This window comes from Phyllopteryx taeniolatus, chromosome 1 (assembly GCF_024500385.1).
Source record: "Phyllopteryx taeniolatus isolate TA_2022b chromosome 1, UOR_Ptae_1.2, whole genome shotgun sequence".
Classification (NCBI taxonomy): domain Eukaryota; kingdom Metazoa; phylum Chordata; class Actinopteri; order Syngnathiformes; family Syngnathidae; genus Phyllopteryx; species Phyllopteryx taeniolatus.
The window spans coordinates 2336608-2349970 of record NC_084502.1 but is presented as its reverse complement, the minus strand read 5'-3'; the positions used below and the strand labels follow the sequence as shown (position 1 = coordinate 2349970).

Here is a 13363-nt window from a genome sequence, read left to right as displayed (position 1 = left end):
TTCATGAATCCCAAAAAATCCATCATGCTTAACAATAAGTAGGGGTGTTTTTGCGTATAGGCTTCATTTAGTTGTGATGAAATTAAACACTGGTGTGCGTTTACACTCCAAATACAGTACAATTGTTTTCTTGTGTCTAACAGTCTTTGCAACATCCGTATTTGGCATGTTTAGTATTTTGGCAAGAGGTATCGTAATAGCAATCACCCTTTTGCGGTGGAAGATTGCGACAAATTTCAAAATCTTTTAGAGAATGTAGATAGGTACCCTTTGGCATACGGGAAAAGAGAATTCAAAGTTCGAAGACAAAAAGTCAAAATTTCCTCCTATAATGAATGCACACACTTTATATAAACTATTTTCTGTTGGCTTCACGCACACACAAGAAAGCATAAAATTGAATCACAGCCAAGAGGAGGGCACCAGAAAGGACCGTGACGCCTCAACCCTCTGGTGTTCACTTTCAACTTCCACCACTCCCCGTGTGTGAAAATGTGACTGGAAAACAACCGGGGGCATGGATACAGGTAATTTGGGGGTAAACACAACAGTGCGAGAAAAAACCTGAGGGGAACTACTTTATGATTTGTACTCAATGCCCTTCTTTATGCAAAAAAAATACATCAACAAACAATGAAAAGGTAGGGCAAAGTGTAACAGTGGTGTTTATTGTTTTCCTTAAAACAGCTCTACTGCAGTCGTACTGCTGTCTCAAGTATTTTTGTATTTCTGTGACTAGGTGAAGGCAAGGTATGTTCAGCCAAGAGGAACTACTAATGTACGAACACCAAGCCTCTGATTACACAGAGGTACAATAAATGTCATTATTAGTCGCCATCAGCATCTTTCCGCAGCCCATGTTCTGTCCACAGGAAATTAGTAATGAAGTCAATTAGCTTTGCCCTCAGAAAGTCTGCTTAGTTCGTGCTAACGAACATTGCAAAAAGAACTAGACGGGCTAAAAATAGCATCTGTGTGACGCTGCGAGAAGCCTTCACGTAGTTATGCGCATATCCGCCGATGGCCGGCTGTCGGCAGCGGTCACTCAACGAGCTACACACTTGATGGCAGAATCCCAATCGCGATCCAAAATATTTTAGTGAGCATTTTTTTCTCTTTTGTCCCTAATGGTAAAGGTAAATAATATTTTGTTTTGGGGAAAATTATATTAGTGTTGCTTCAATCTAATAAATTACTTAGGCAGAAAAGAACAACACTACAGTATGTAAACAGTACAGTCGATTCAAACCATAGAAGTAATCATTGTCATCGAAATTGTGCGCGTCTGATTATGCCGGCCGGCACCAGCACACGTCAAATATGCTTTGATCGAGGAAAACAAACAAACTGGCAAATCTACAAACATGTGACGTCGTCTATGCACTCCTTTGGTAATGCCATAGATATATGATCATGGGGGGACAAAAATATGACGTTTTTCTTCCCACGTCCATTTTCAGGAAGCAGCACTAGGTTCTGCTATTGGTTGTTTGTCTCTGTCCTCCATGGATGGACTTCATTGGCTGCACAGGGCATGGCAGACTGCTCTATTCGTTCCTGTTTACAGGACAAGAGCATTGCGGGTAAAAGAGCGAGGGAGGGAAATCAGAGCAGATTACCGTGCCAATTTCTCTTGGAAGCAGAAGAGGTCTGGAATGGATAGATAAGGAAATTCCAAGCAAACCCCTGCCAGCCAAATATGTATCCAATAGCCAAAAAACACACAAATACACCCTGAATCGTGATGGAGGAGGTTCCACCCTACAGGGTGGATGGGTATTTTTAACCCAGCTGGTGATAATTACCATTTATTTACCATGGTCTGCAATAGAAAGCGATATCAGAAATAACACCATTGGAGCTGTGTGCCAGGCACGCATGTATGCGAACCTTTGCAGGTGTAGAAATACGTGAACAAATATATATTCACAGGGTTTGGGCAATTACCATTGAATTTAAATGCGGCGGGAGTGAAATTGTTGATCTGCATCAAATGAGAACATTAAGTCTGCAATTGACTTAACCCGATGCCCTCCATCTTCCATGTCAGTGCTGCAGATTGATTACGATCCACGACCGCAGTACAACTAACGAATATTAGCGTGTCGCTTTCGTGTCATGGTAGAACAAAATGACTTTTTTTTTATTATGGTCTGATATTCGGGTGCGATTTTTAATTAGGATGGTTTGGACTTTCCCAGCATTATGTGCTCTAAGTGTTATATTCTAACACCGTATGTAACACAATTACCAACTTGGAGTTTATGTATTATTATGTTGGAAAATACTGACTGACTGTACAATGTAAACAACATTTAATTGGGATGATATTTTTCACCAGCTGTCTAGTAGTAAAATGTTTAAATGCACGTGTTGTTATATTACAACTGTGTTCATGGTGTGATTTAATGAGTGTGGCTATTAAAAAAAATAATAATCTGTGTCCTTGAGGCTAAAAGCTCTGTGATGGCCCCATTGCTTTTTTTCTCCCACAAATTGAAATGCAATAAAACAATACATCATACAGAAAATGCCCATACCTTAATTTCTGATAAAAGGTCTTACCATTTCAGTGGTTTTATACAAAAAGAAGCAATGTCTAGCAATACTAGACATGGGAGCATAAAGAGAACACCTATTAAGCGATTGAAATTCAGAACACAGCCACTACGAGTAGTTTCAATAAATGGACCGTAGCATGAGCAGAAAATAACATGACAGTCACTCTGATACCTTGAACAGCTGACAGCATCAACCCAAATTCACTGAGCACTTCCCCAGACTCAAAAGGTTGCTGAGTAGCAACTACTCGGCAAAGTCGGCTTTGCATCACATTTAAACCTCAACTTCCTGCTGCGTCTCCTCCTACGTTTCTAAACTCCCAACTCAGATGTGCACAGTTGAAAAAATAAAAAAAATAAATAACATGACAAGAGCACACAACCACACATTCACATTGCTATTTCATTTCCCCCCCCCCCCCCCGCCGGCTCTTGCACATACACGAACATATAAAGCTAAATTGCCCTCTACAAATTAAAGCTGCTCAAATGCATTTGGAGCAGAACGGTGAGGGAAGAGAAAGTGGTTCAGATAGTTATTAAGAAAGAGATATGACAGAGATATGACAGAGATGTAAACCAAGACATAACATTCAAATGATTTATTCTTCTCTGAGAAAATTGATGAGTTTCCTCCCATGTATCGTTTAATCTTCTGTAACTATTAGTAAAGATCCTCGTGCCTTACACAAGAGGATGAAGATTAGGATTTGTATGAGCAACTAACAGAGTTTCATCTCTGAGGTTACACGGTGGCTGCTGAATGCAAACAGCATCAAAAATGAAGACAGAGGCAGATTTTTTACATATGCATATACATCATTTCTGGTGTATAATATAATTTTTTCCCCCAAAAAAAAATTCATCAAAAGTTGACAGAGCGTATCATAAATAGGTATAAGGTTGTATAAACGTACACTGGTACCTAGGGGATGTGAAAAAGGTGTACTTTTATTTCAATGTGATATGTCTCATGTTATGAATGTATATATGATATGTGAACATTTTGTTGCTCACCGAGTTGCTGCGTTTGGAAATTCAATCTGACGCCCTAACTCTACTCTGAGAGTGTGCGTCTTCCGCACATCCGAACAATGTTTTGAGTTTCCGAACAGTCCAGAGTGTAGCAGAGCAGCGCCGGAGTACATTTGCGAACGCACCCCCGACAATCAAGATGGCCTCGCGGGCATTCAGCGTCTTGGGCAGATTGATTTCTTGTGCTGCCACTTCACAGAGCGCATCCCCCAAATTCAAAACATGTCAGGCAATCAAGGGGGGGCAAGCTACTTTCGCTGCTTTTAAAAAGAAAGTGATCACTGTTGCCGTGTCAGAAGGCAAGTGTGCAGCAGCTCGGCAGTTCAACATAAACGAAACTAATGGAGGAAATCGAAGGAGAAGCCGGTGAGACTGTACAGTTTAAACTATAGGTGTCAAACTCAAGGCCCGGGGGCCAGATGCGGCCCGCCACATCATTTTCCGTGGCCTGCAAAAGCACATCATGCTCGTCAACTTCCGTGATTTTTGCTCAAATCTGTACCCAATAATGTTGAGATATTGTATTTTTCTGTTACCAAACACTTTTTCTCCAGTAACTTAAACAATACTTGAACAAACTATTATCCTTGTCTTCTGATTTCAAAACTAGTTATCCCTCAATTTGTTGTGTAATGGTAATAATGGTTTGATGATTTATATGGTTTCACTGTTCTATCGACCCTCTGAGGAAAATCATAACTACAATGCGGCCCGAGACAAAAAAAGAGTTTGACACCCCTGGTTTAAACAGTAGCGTAATATCCATAGGTAGAAGGGAATTCTTGAATTTGGGGATGCGTATTATACTCGAGAGCATATTAGTGGCCACTCATGCCAGAGTAGTATCTGCTCCATTTGCACACTGATTGAGGAGTATCTGTAACATTTGCACAACCATTGTCCCAGATTATCGCACTACTCGTCACTTTAAACCGCATACACTCCTTGAAGTCTCAGTGCCCTTTGCACAATGGTCATTGCACCGGACTATTGCGATATTAGCCATTCGAACTGAGGACTCTGCATCTTTTTGCACAATTGTTGTTTGTTGTTGTTTTTTGTTAATGTCTTTATGTCTCCAAAGTGTTCTGTAAATTGACTGTCTGTTGTACTAGAGCGGCTCCAACTACCGGAGACAAATTCCTTGTGTGTTTTGGACATACTTGGCAAATAAAGATGATTCTGATTCTGATTCTGATTCTGATTATAAATGAGAAATTACAGTATGTAACATTCACTGGCAAAAGATCACTCACACTTCAGTACTAACTTGATTTAGTAAAGATTTTTGTGTTGTGATGCTGGCCTGGCGAGCATCTGAGACTTCAAAACCTCTACTATCGAAGTACTTGCAACACTTCTGTCTGAAGTACTTGCATAATGACCTTTTACTGTTTTCGTTTTATATAAATTGTTTCTCATCAACGCATCTCGTCGGACAAATAAAAAATGGTTATTTGTCTTCATTTTCGTTCCGCTGATCTATATTCAACACCACCCCTCGCAAAATGGACAGATGCAAAATTAGTATGTATGATAATTATGGCACCTTTAGATTTTAAATCATGCAGCTTTTTATGTAAGTCTGTTCATCTGTTGGCATGGTAACTTCTGGGGAACTGTGAGCACCTGATAGGATGACAGGTGCAAGCTGAGACATTGACTGCGAAATGGAATTACTGAGAGATGTACAAGAGCAAAAAACAATTTTTAAAAAGTAAATCATGCAGAAGAATAGTTCTAATCCTTTCTTTGCCACGGTCATGGACTTCTTTGATACTTAAAATATATTATTTTGACTCTGACGAGTTTACCAGAACAAGCAATGTTGCTAATGACCGTGTGTTGACGACAGGAAGCGTGCATGCTCACCTGCAGGTCCGGATCTTCTTCGTGCTGTAGGTGGGCTTCCTCTGCCGCCACAACAAGTCTCTGGTGATGTAGAAGACAAGACCGTGTCAAAAGCAGAAAGCATTTCAATAATGTACGGTAGGTCCGGACGCTAAAATGAATGAAGATTGTCAACAAGTAGACTAGACTAGATTAGAATAGAATAGAATAGAATAGAATAGAATAGAATAATGTTATTGTAAGAGCAGATACAATGAAATTGGGGTGCAGCGGCAAGATTTGAAGAATAAAAACGAGCAATAGAATTGAAAAGGAAATATTACAAGCTTCACGAACGAGAAAATACTTAATACAAAATTATACGGTGCAAATGATAGTAAGTTCTATGCGCTGTATAGAGGTAAAGTCAGTGATGTTGATTGCACAAAATAAACAATACTAAACATTGACTCCCACTACCGTAAACATTGTGGATCAGATACCATTCAAAAGCAAGTTATTGCTCTGAAAAAATATTTTCTATTGTGAATACAGCCAGTGCACTGTAACTCTATATTGGATTTTTGACTTCAGCTTCCTTTGCCACGTTGGATTTCATTTAATCATGCACAAAAGTCTGTTTAGAACTCCACACAGCTGTTCTTGCTAGATAAATACTGAAAGCCATCAGGACAAACACAAAGCTGGCAGACATTTGACCATCTTGTGAAAAGAGGCTATTTTCCTAACTGGTTTAGCAGCCGAGGCTATGTCTAAGTCACACAAGTCAGTGGACGTTATAAAAACAAACTCAATCTTCACTTGGTGCTGTTTTACACGTCGAAACTCACCCCAATAAATCGTAGCTGCTAATGTCTATTTATGGGTAACTGAGGGATTACAGACATGCAGCCACTAGCTTGGCTGGCTGTGCTTCACAGCTGGCTCTGGTGACTGCAGTTTTAGTAATGCATTTTCATTTCACATTTCCATTCAAATGACTTCATTGGTAAAACGACTGCAATTTCCCATCTTCACCTGTGCCGTGTTTGCATTTGTGTGTTACGCTATCACTCACTGGCTGATTTAGGAAGCCAACGTGCTAATCCAATGCTGGCCAATCATTTCTCCACCACAGCAACACACCTGCCCGTTGAATAATGTTTCATATTATTCTGTAGTTGGTGACGCAGATACCGTATATGTATTCATTTCTATGTTTATTCTGCTCTGTTTCTGACAAACCTTAACCTCTTCTATTTTAAACCGTAAAACCACACACATATGGGCATGAAGAGGCGGGTTGTGCATCTGCCTGAGAGCCGGAAAACAATGCCTTTGGAACACACAAAGATTGGGACAGTGTAGCGAGGGGATGGAGAGAATAGAATAGGAAAGTCACTTTCTCTAAAGGTCTGAACACTTAGATTCCCTCTAACAGCAAAATGTCAGGCGCCACCTGTGAAGTTCATGTCAATAGAAATACTTAAAACTAGATTTTTGAGCGACTGGGTGGTGTGAGGATGTGTGTGCGTGCCTGGTCGACTCCGTTTCCCCCATTTGTGATGTTTTAAGATATTAGCCCTTATTCTCTATTCTGCTGCCACTTTTTGCAAATGTCACTGTATGTGTGACTGAATGTAAATTGTTTTGACTCTGTGTGTGTGTGTGTGCACGTGTGTGTGTGTGTGTGTGTGTGTGTGTGCGTGTGTGTCACTTTCATGAAGACGTTCATCAAGCTTGAGTCTTCTCAGAGAACCACAAGAAAATGTTGAAAGTAAAGGTGGACATCAAAATAAGTTCACTATACATAAACCATTCCTAAGGAGCGGTGCAGAGCAGTTTAAAAAAAAATATTACCCGCACTACCAACCCTCCAAAAACTTTCAGGAAATGTGTTTTGTAGTGGCTTAATCCTGCTAAAAATAATGAAAACAGAACCATCCTTGGCATCAGTAATTATTTCACAGTACATACTGTATAATTCTCTAACCTGAAGCAATTACTATCTCTCCCTTCAATGAAATCCATTTTCTCTTCCCATTTTATCATTTTCATCACACCCCTGTCCCAAAGTCAAGTAAATTCCTCTGACATTTTGCACTCATTTAGCACCTTTCATTATGTGACAACCTGTGATTAGAATTTGCCTGATAAAGGATTTTGATTGTTTACTTTTGAAAATCAAATGAGACCCCCGTTTCAGCAGTCAACTTGATTGGCTCATTGTTCTTGAAGACATATATGTTCCTCCACTGGAAGAATAATTAAATGCAAGCTAAACCGCAGCTGGATCAGGCTCAATCTGCTAGATCTTTCGCTATAAGTTTGATGTTTGGCTTGAGGTGCACGGGCTGAGTTGCACTGGGATCAGCACTGTTTAGCTGTTCAATAGGACTGGGGACAGCAATTAATATTGCTAGAGCTCCCAGTAGAGAGTTGCAGCCTCGACAAAATGGAAAAGGGCTCAGTTTCACTTTGCTTCCTGTGCTTGGCACATTGGCATTGACTCAGAGCCAATAGGACAAAAGGATATCGGTGGAACAGAAACAAAGCAAACATGAAAGGAGACAGCATGTCCTGCATTACATCAGCAACTGCCTTTCCTTCAAACTTTACACAATTGTTTTTTCTTTACTTCACAGGCCTCTTTTCCACCATTCATGACTCCATTTACCTTTCATTTTTCAAGAAAAATTTCATTCATCTAAGAAAAATGTTACATTTGACTCAACGCTCACCTTTCACTTGCAAATTAAGAATATTACCAAAACAAAGATTTTTCGTCCCCACAATATTGCTAAGATACGGCTTATTCTGTCCGCTAGTGACACAGAGATCATAGTCCATGCATTTGTCACGTCTCGCATTGACTATTGTCTCATATGAAAAGCATGCAGTTAGTACAAAATGCTGACTTCTGACGTGGATGAGAAAGTTTGATCATATTACCCCGACACTGGCCAACTTGCATAAGCTAACGGCCCAGCGATTTTAAGGTTTTGTTACTTACCGAGTAAAATATTACATGGTTTAGAACCCTCCTATCTTGCTATCTTAGTGGTACCGTGTGTTCCATTCCAAAACTTACGGTTTGCAACACGCTGGTCTTTTGGTGACTCCGAGAGCCAAAAAGAAGTCTGCAGGTTCTAGAGCCTTTTCTCTTCAGGCTCCAGTACTCTGGAATGCCCTAGCCATGAACATTAGCATTGCTATCCCAGTAGAAATGGCCCATGGGGCCCAGCTGGGTCCTCCTTCCCAAGAGCTCACCACCTGAGCTGGTGTGTGAGGTCAAGAGGTTATGGCTAGATATTGTTGGGCTCGCCTCGACATAGAGCTTGGGGTACGAGTACCAGCCTTCTTGAGAGGGGTCTAACTATTTTCCAATCTGGAGTTGCCCACGCTGAGACGTGCAGAGCAATTGTGGGCATACTTAAGTCCCACAGCTTCAGGTTCACGCCAGTGGACAAGAGGGTCGCCGCCCTCTGCCTTTGGGTGGGGTAACGGGTCCTTGACTGATGTTTGTGCCTATGCACCGAACATCAACTCAGCGTACCCACCCTTTTTGGAGTCCTTGGAGGGTGTGCCGGAGAGCACTCCTGATGGGCAACGACAGTGAGACGTGATTGGTAGGACTGCCAACTCAATCTAAACCCAAGTGGTGCTTAGTTATCAACTTCTGCGCTCATCAGGGATTGTCCAGGACATCCGAGGCCAAAACTTGATGATTGACTTTGTGCTCGTGTCATTGGACTTGCGGTTGCATTTGTCGGACACTCGGGTGAAGAGAGGGGCGGCGCCGTCAACATGTCTCTGATGTCAAAAAGATTCTGAGGGAAAGTATGGCAATAATGGCCCCTGTCATAAGGGGCTTTAAGTCCCACCTTTGACAGACTTTAGGACACGGGGGCGAACCTGAGTCATGGCCGCACTTGTTCTCATGGCAGTAATCCCCAAACCTGTTAGTGGAAACCAGTGTTGAGGGATGTCGTCAAGCTCAAGAAAGTATCTCATTGGCTCTTTTGGGGGGCTATGGGACTCCGGAGGCAGCTGATGGGTCCCGGCAGGCAAAGCGGATTGCAGCTTTCGTGGTCGCTGAGGAAAAACTTCAGTTAAATTCAAAGCACATGAATAAACCGCATTTGCAAATACAGTACAGCTACAGTACAAGAAATACAGCTTTATAAGAATATTAATCTGCAAGCGATGATTGTATGTATTTTTGAAAACCTGTATTAAATAATCCTGGTGCCTGCTGTAATAATTAGAATTTTAAATTCATGGAAAGAGAAATTACATTTGTATGTGTGTGCTTTTATTTGTCACATATCACCATGGACATGTCCCCTGCTCACCACTGGTAATCAGGTTGAAGACTACACAGGAGTGACTCCCACAGGAAAAAAGGATATTAGGAGGTACAGACTGATTGAAGAAAATGTGCCATTAAAGGACAAACAGTGCTGAAAATTGAGGCTTTTGAAGTGCATAGACTACGGCTCAACTTCAAACAGTTACAAGAGCTCCACTTTAACTTGGATAACACACAGTAGTTGCTGGTTCCTTGTAAGCATGTGTTGGCATACAAATATGGACAGTCCATTTTTACTGTCTATGCAACAGTGGTGGTGAAAACTAAGACGCTAAAATACAACCACATAAATAAAACAAAATACAAACAACCAGTTTCATAAACACACACACAAGCTGACAAGTAGTGCTTTGTCATACCATCACCCCCTTTTCAAATCAAAACCATTACTGTAACACACAATTTCAACTAAAGATTACTTTTTTAAAAAAAGATACATATTTACAGGTGCACTCCTTGTCCCTCGGCAGGTGGCAGCGAGAGATAAAGAGGGGGAATTGATAAAGAGACTGGGAGATAAAACCACGGTGACGGACAGGGCTGAGCGCCTGCACGGAAATTGAATCTCTGGAGCGCCACATACACGGTCCCCCAAAAAAAAAAAAAAAAAAAAAAAGAGGAGGAAACAACAGGGATGAGACAGCGAGAGAGCGAAACCAGACAAAAGAGAGAGGGATTTTTGAGGACAGCTGCGAGCATGCAAGCTCGGACTGACAGATTAGAGTTTTGCTCATATAGGCAGAGGGAAATTGGATAGAATGTGAGATGAAGAGAGGGGACTTGCCATGGACTCCCATTGTGTGTTCATGACTAATAATTCAGCGAAAGGTGAGAAAATGAGGAAGGTGGCCATGAAGTGGAACAATGATAGCACCTGATAAGGAGTAAAGTCTCCATTCCCTTTCTTCCCTTATCCACATTTCCAAGTTTCTCTTTCATTTTTTTTTCTGTCTTCATCATTTCCTGTATCAACATCTATATGGCACTTCCAGCTTATCAAATACCACCAGACATATTGAGCCTTTTTTTTTTCATCAATACAAGTTGCATTTTTATGGTGTCATTGTTTTGGGAAACATACTTAGCCCAAACATCAGACTTTTCTGTTGGACATCTGACTTTTTACAGCATTCAATCACATTTGTCATTTGTCTCATTAAATAAGTGTTTTTGTTGTTGCTGCTGCTGTTTTGTTATGGCTGCATATGAACCACCCACACTTCAGCCAACATTGTTGCTCTCAGTGTCAGTGCCTCAGTGTAAATCTTTTTTTACATTGGTGTTAATTGACTATAGACCGGCTCTATCCCCTCTCTTAGCTCTCAGAATATTTACTTCACACTCACAATCCCCTGAGATGAACAATTATCAGGCATTCTGCATCCAGGAAGAGGGCTCGAGAGGAGCCATTAACCCACGGAGTCCTTATATCTACAGGCTACAGACATTTTTTTGGTTTCAAGTACCGTTGTGTTAAAGAAACAAAAACCTGCAATGGTTATCGAAATAATTTAAAACTGACAACTGAAATTTAAATTTCCAAAACGCATAATGACAAGCCTATTTGGCAAGTCAGATCAGCTCTGTGTCCAGATGGAAAAATGAAGCACACACTGGAACAAGCATGCAAAGCCATCAAATGATAAAATAATAATAATAATAACAGAATGGAGGCAGAGGCAAAGCTAAAACATGTAAATGGTTTAGCACCATCTGTGCTTGTCTATCTTCTGCCTGCTCTCCTTTGACTGGACTCTCCCAGAGAAATCTAATTTGTGTTACCAGTACCATTTTGCCCTGATAGGATCTATCACCTGGAGCGACAGGAGCACGCAACAGACTAGCACACATGTGCACATTCACAGACCTGAAGATGTGCTCACAAAACATAGTCACAAAAGCAGCATTGAGAATCTATCATGCATATTGAGCAACATACAGTATTAAAGGCAAAACAAAACCTTTATGTTGTTTTTAATGTTAAAGATTTTTCGATACTATCAGCAGAATTTGGGATTAGAAAGACTTCAATCATTCAGTCAAACTAAGGACCCTAAACAAGAACAAATAGCGACAGCACAAGCAGTCCAGACCTGTCTCCCAATAAAAATGTGTGCAGGCACATTATGAAGCACAAAATATGACAACAGAGACCCAAGACTAGTGAGCAACTGAAGTTGTAGATCAAGCAAGAATGGGAAATAATTCCACCTACAAAGCTTCAACCATTAGTGTCCTCAGTGCCCAAATGCATATTGAGTGTCGTTAAAAGGAAAGGTGATGTAACACAGTGGTAAATGTGCGCCTATCCGAGTTTTATTCTAACACGTTGCAGCATCAAATTCAAAATGAGTAAATTTTTGCAGAAACAAATATCAGTTTGAACATTAAATATCTTGTCTTTGCAGCGTATTCAATTGAATGTATGTAGTAGGTTGAAAAGCATTTGCAAATCATTGTATTCATTTTTTTTATGTTTTATACAATGTCCCAACTTCACTGGACTTGGGGTTGGAAGATAAATAAAGTGAAACAACCTTTCTTGTGTTGTTAACTTTCACCTGACACCCTTGGGAATTGTGCACATGCAGATATGTAACTTTACAAAGTTAAGGTAAGTTCAACTGAATTGAATAAATGTTTTCATTCATTCATCTTCCGTTCCGCTTATCCTCATGCGGGTCGCGGGCGTGCTGGAGCCTATCCCAGCAATCTTTGGGCGGGAGGCTGGGTACACCTTGAACTGATCGCCAGCCAATCGCAGGGCACATATAAACAAACACATTCACACCTGCGGGCAATTTAGAGTCCTCAATCAACCTACCATGCATGTTTTTGGTATGTGGGAGGAAACCTGGAGTGCCCGGAGAAAACCTACGCAGGCACGGGGAGATCATGCAAACTCCACACAGACGGGACCGGGATTTGAACCCGAGTCCTCAAAACTGTGAGGCAGATGTGTTAACCAGTTGGCCACCGTGCCGCCTGAATAAATGTTTTATTGTTTTATAATTGACTGATCTTCTTACTGGTTGAATTCATTGTATACTTTAATACAATACGATATGTGTAGTACCTTCATTGCCTGGGCTTTCTTATGAAACATCTCCTCCATGTTCTGGGCCAGTCTCTTCACTAGACGCAGACCATCAATCTCCTCCACACGCACAGCCCTGTCGAACTCCTTGTATTTCTGCAGGGGTGGGGGGGTGGGGGGGAAATGGTGTAACGCAACCATTAGCACCACCATCTTCACTGATAATATTTTATTCATATCTGACAAATGAGCATGAAAATTAGATATTTGACAGGGTAATTTTATTGTATTGAACAATTAATCATTTGAAACTTGTTGTTTTTTTATGAAAAGATTAAACTACCCACAACTAATACTAGAAACGTGCTTATTTCTGTTGTGTTTGGTGTGTTAATGTTGCAAAAAAAAAAAAGTGACCACATTGCACACTTACAGTACATGCTATTATATAGACCATCACAAAAAGTTGGAGCTATTCGGCCTCGGTGTAAAATTTCGGGATAAACCTAAATGCACTGTCACCTTTAC

The 13363-nt window shown here is 40.8% G+C and overlaps 1 protein-coding gene across 6 annotated transcripts in view; it reads right to left on the bottom strand.

Annotated features, from left to right (window-relative positions):
* LOC133489155 (voltage-dependent calcium channel subunit alpha-2/delta-3-like) overlaps positions 1–13363 on the bottom strand; it is a 102083-nt gene that overhangs the window by 66538 nt on the left and 22182 nt on the right. For all 6 annotated transcript variants that reach the window (XR_009791841.1, XR_009791855.1, XM_061798238.1 and 3 more), the window contains exons 3-4: positions 12875–12991; positions 5469–5528 (exon numbers count right to left, since the gene is read on the bottom strand). Coding sequence is in view for 4 of the 6 variants with exons in the window: in XM_061798238.1 (XP_061654222.1) it covers positions 5469–5528; positions 12875–12991 (177 nt within the window). In the remaining 2 variants the exon portion in view is untranslated. The remainder of the gene's footprint in view (positions 1–5468; positions 5529–12874; positions 12992–13363) is intronic.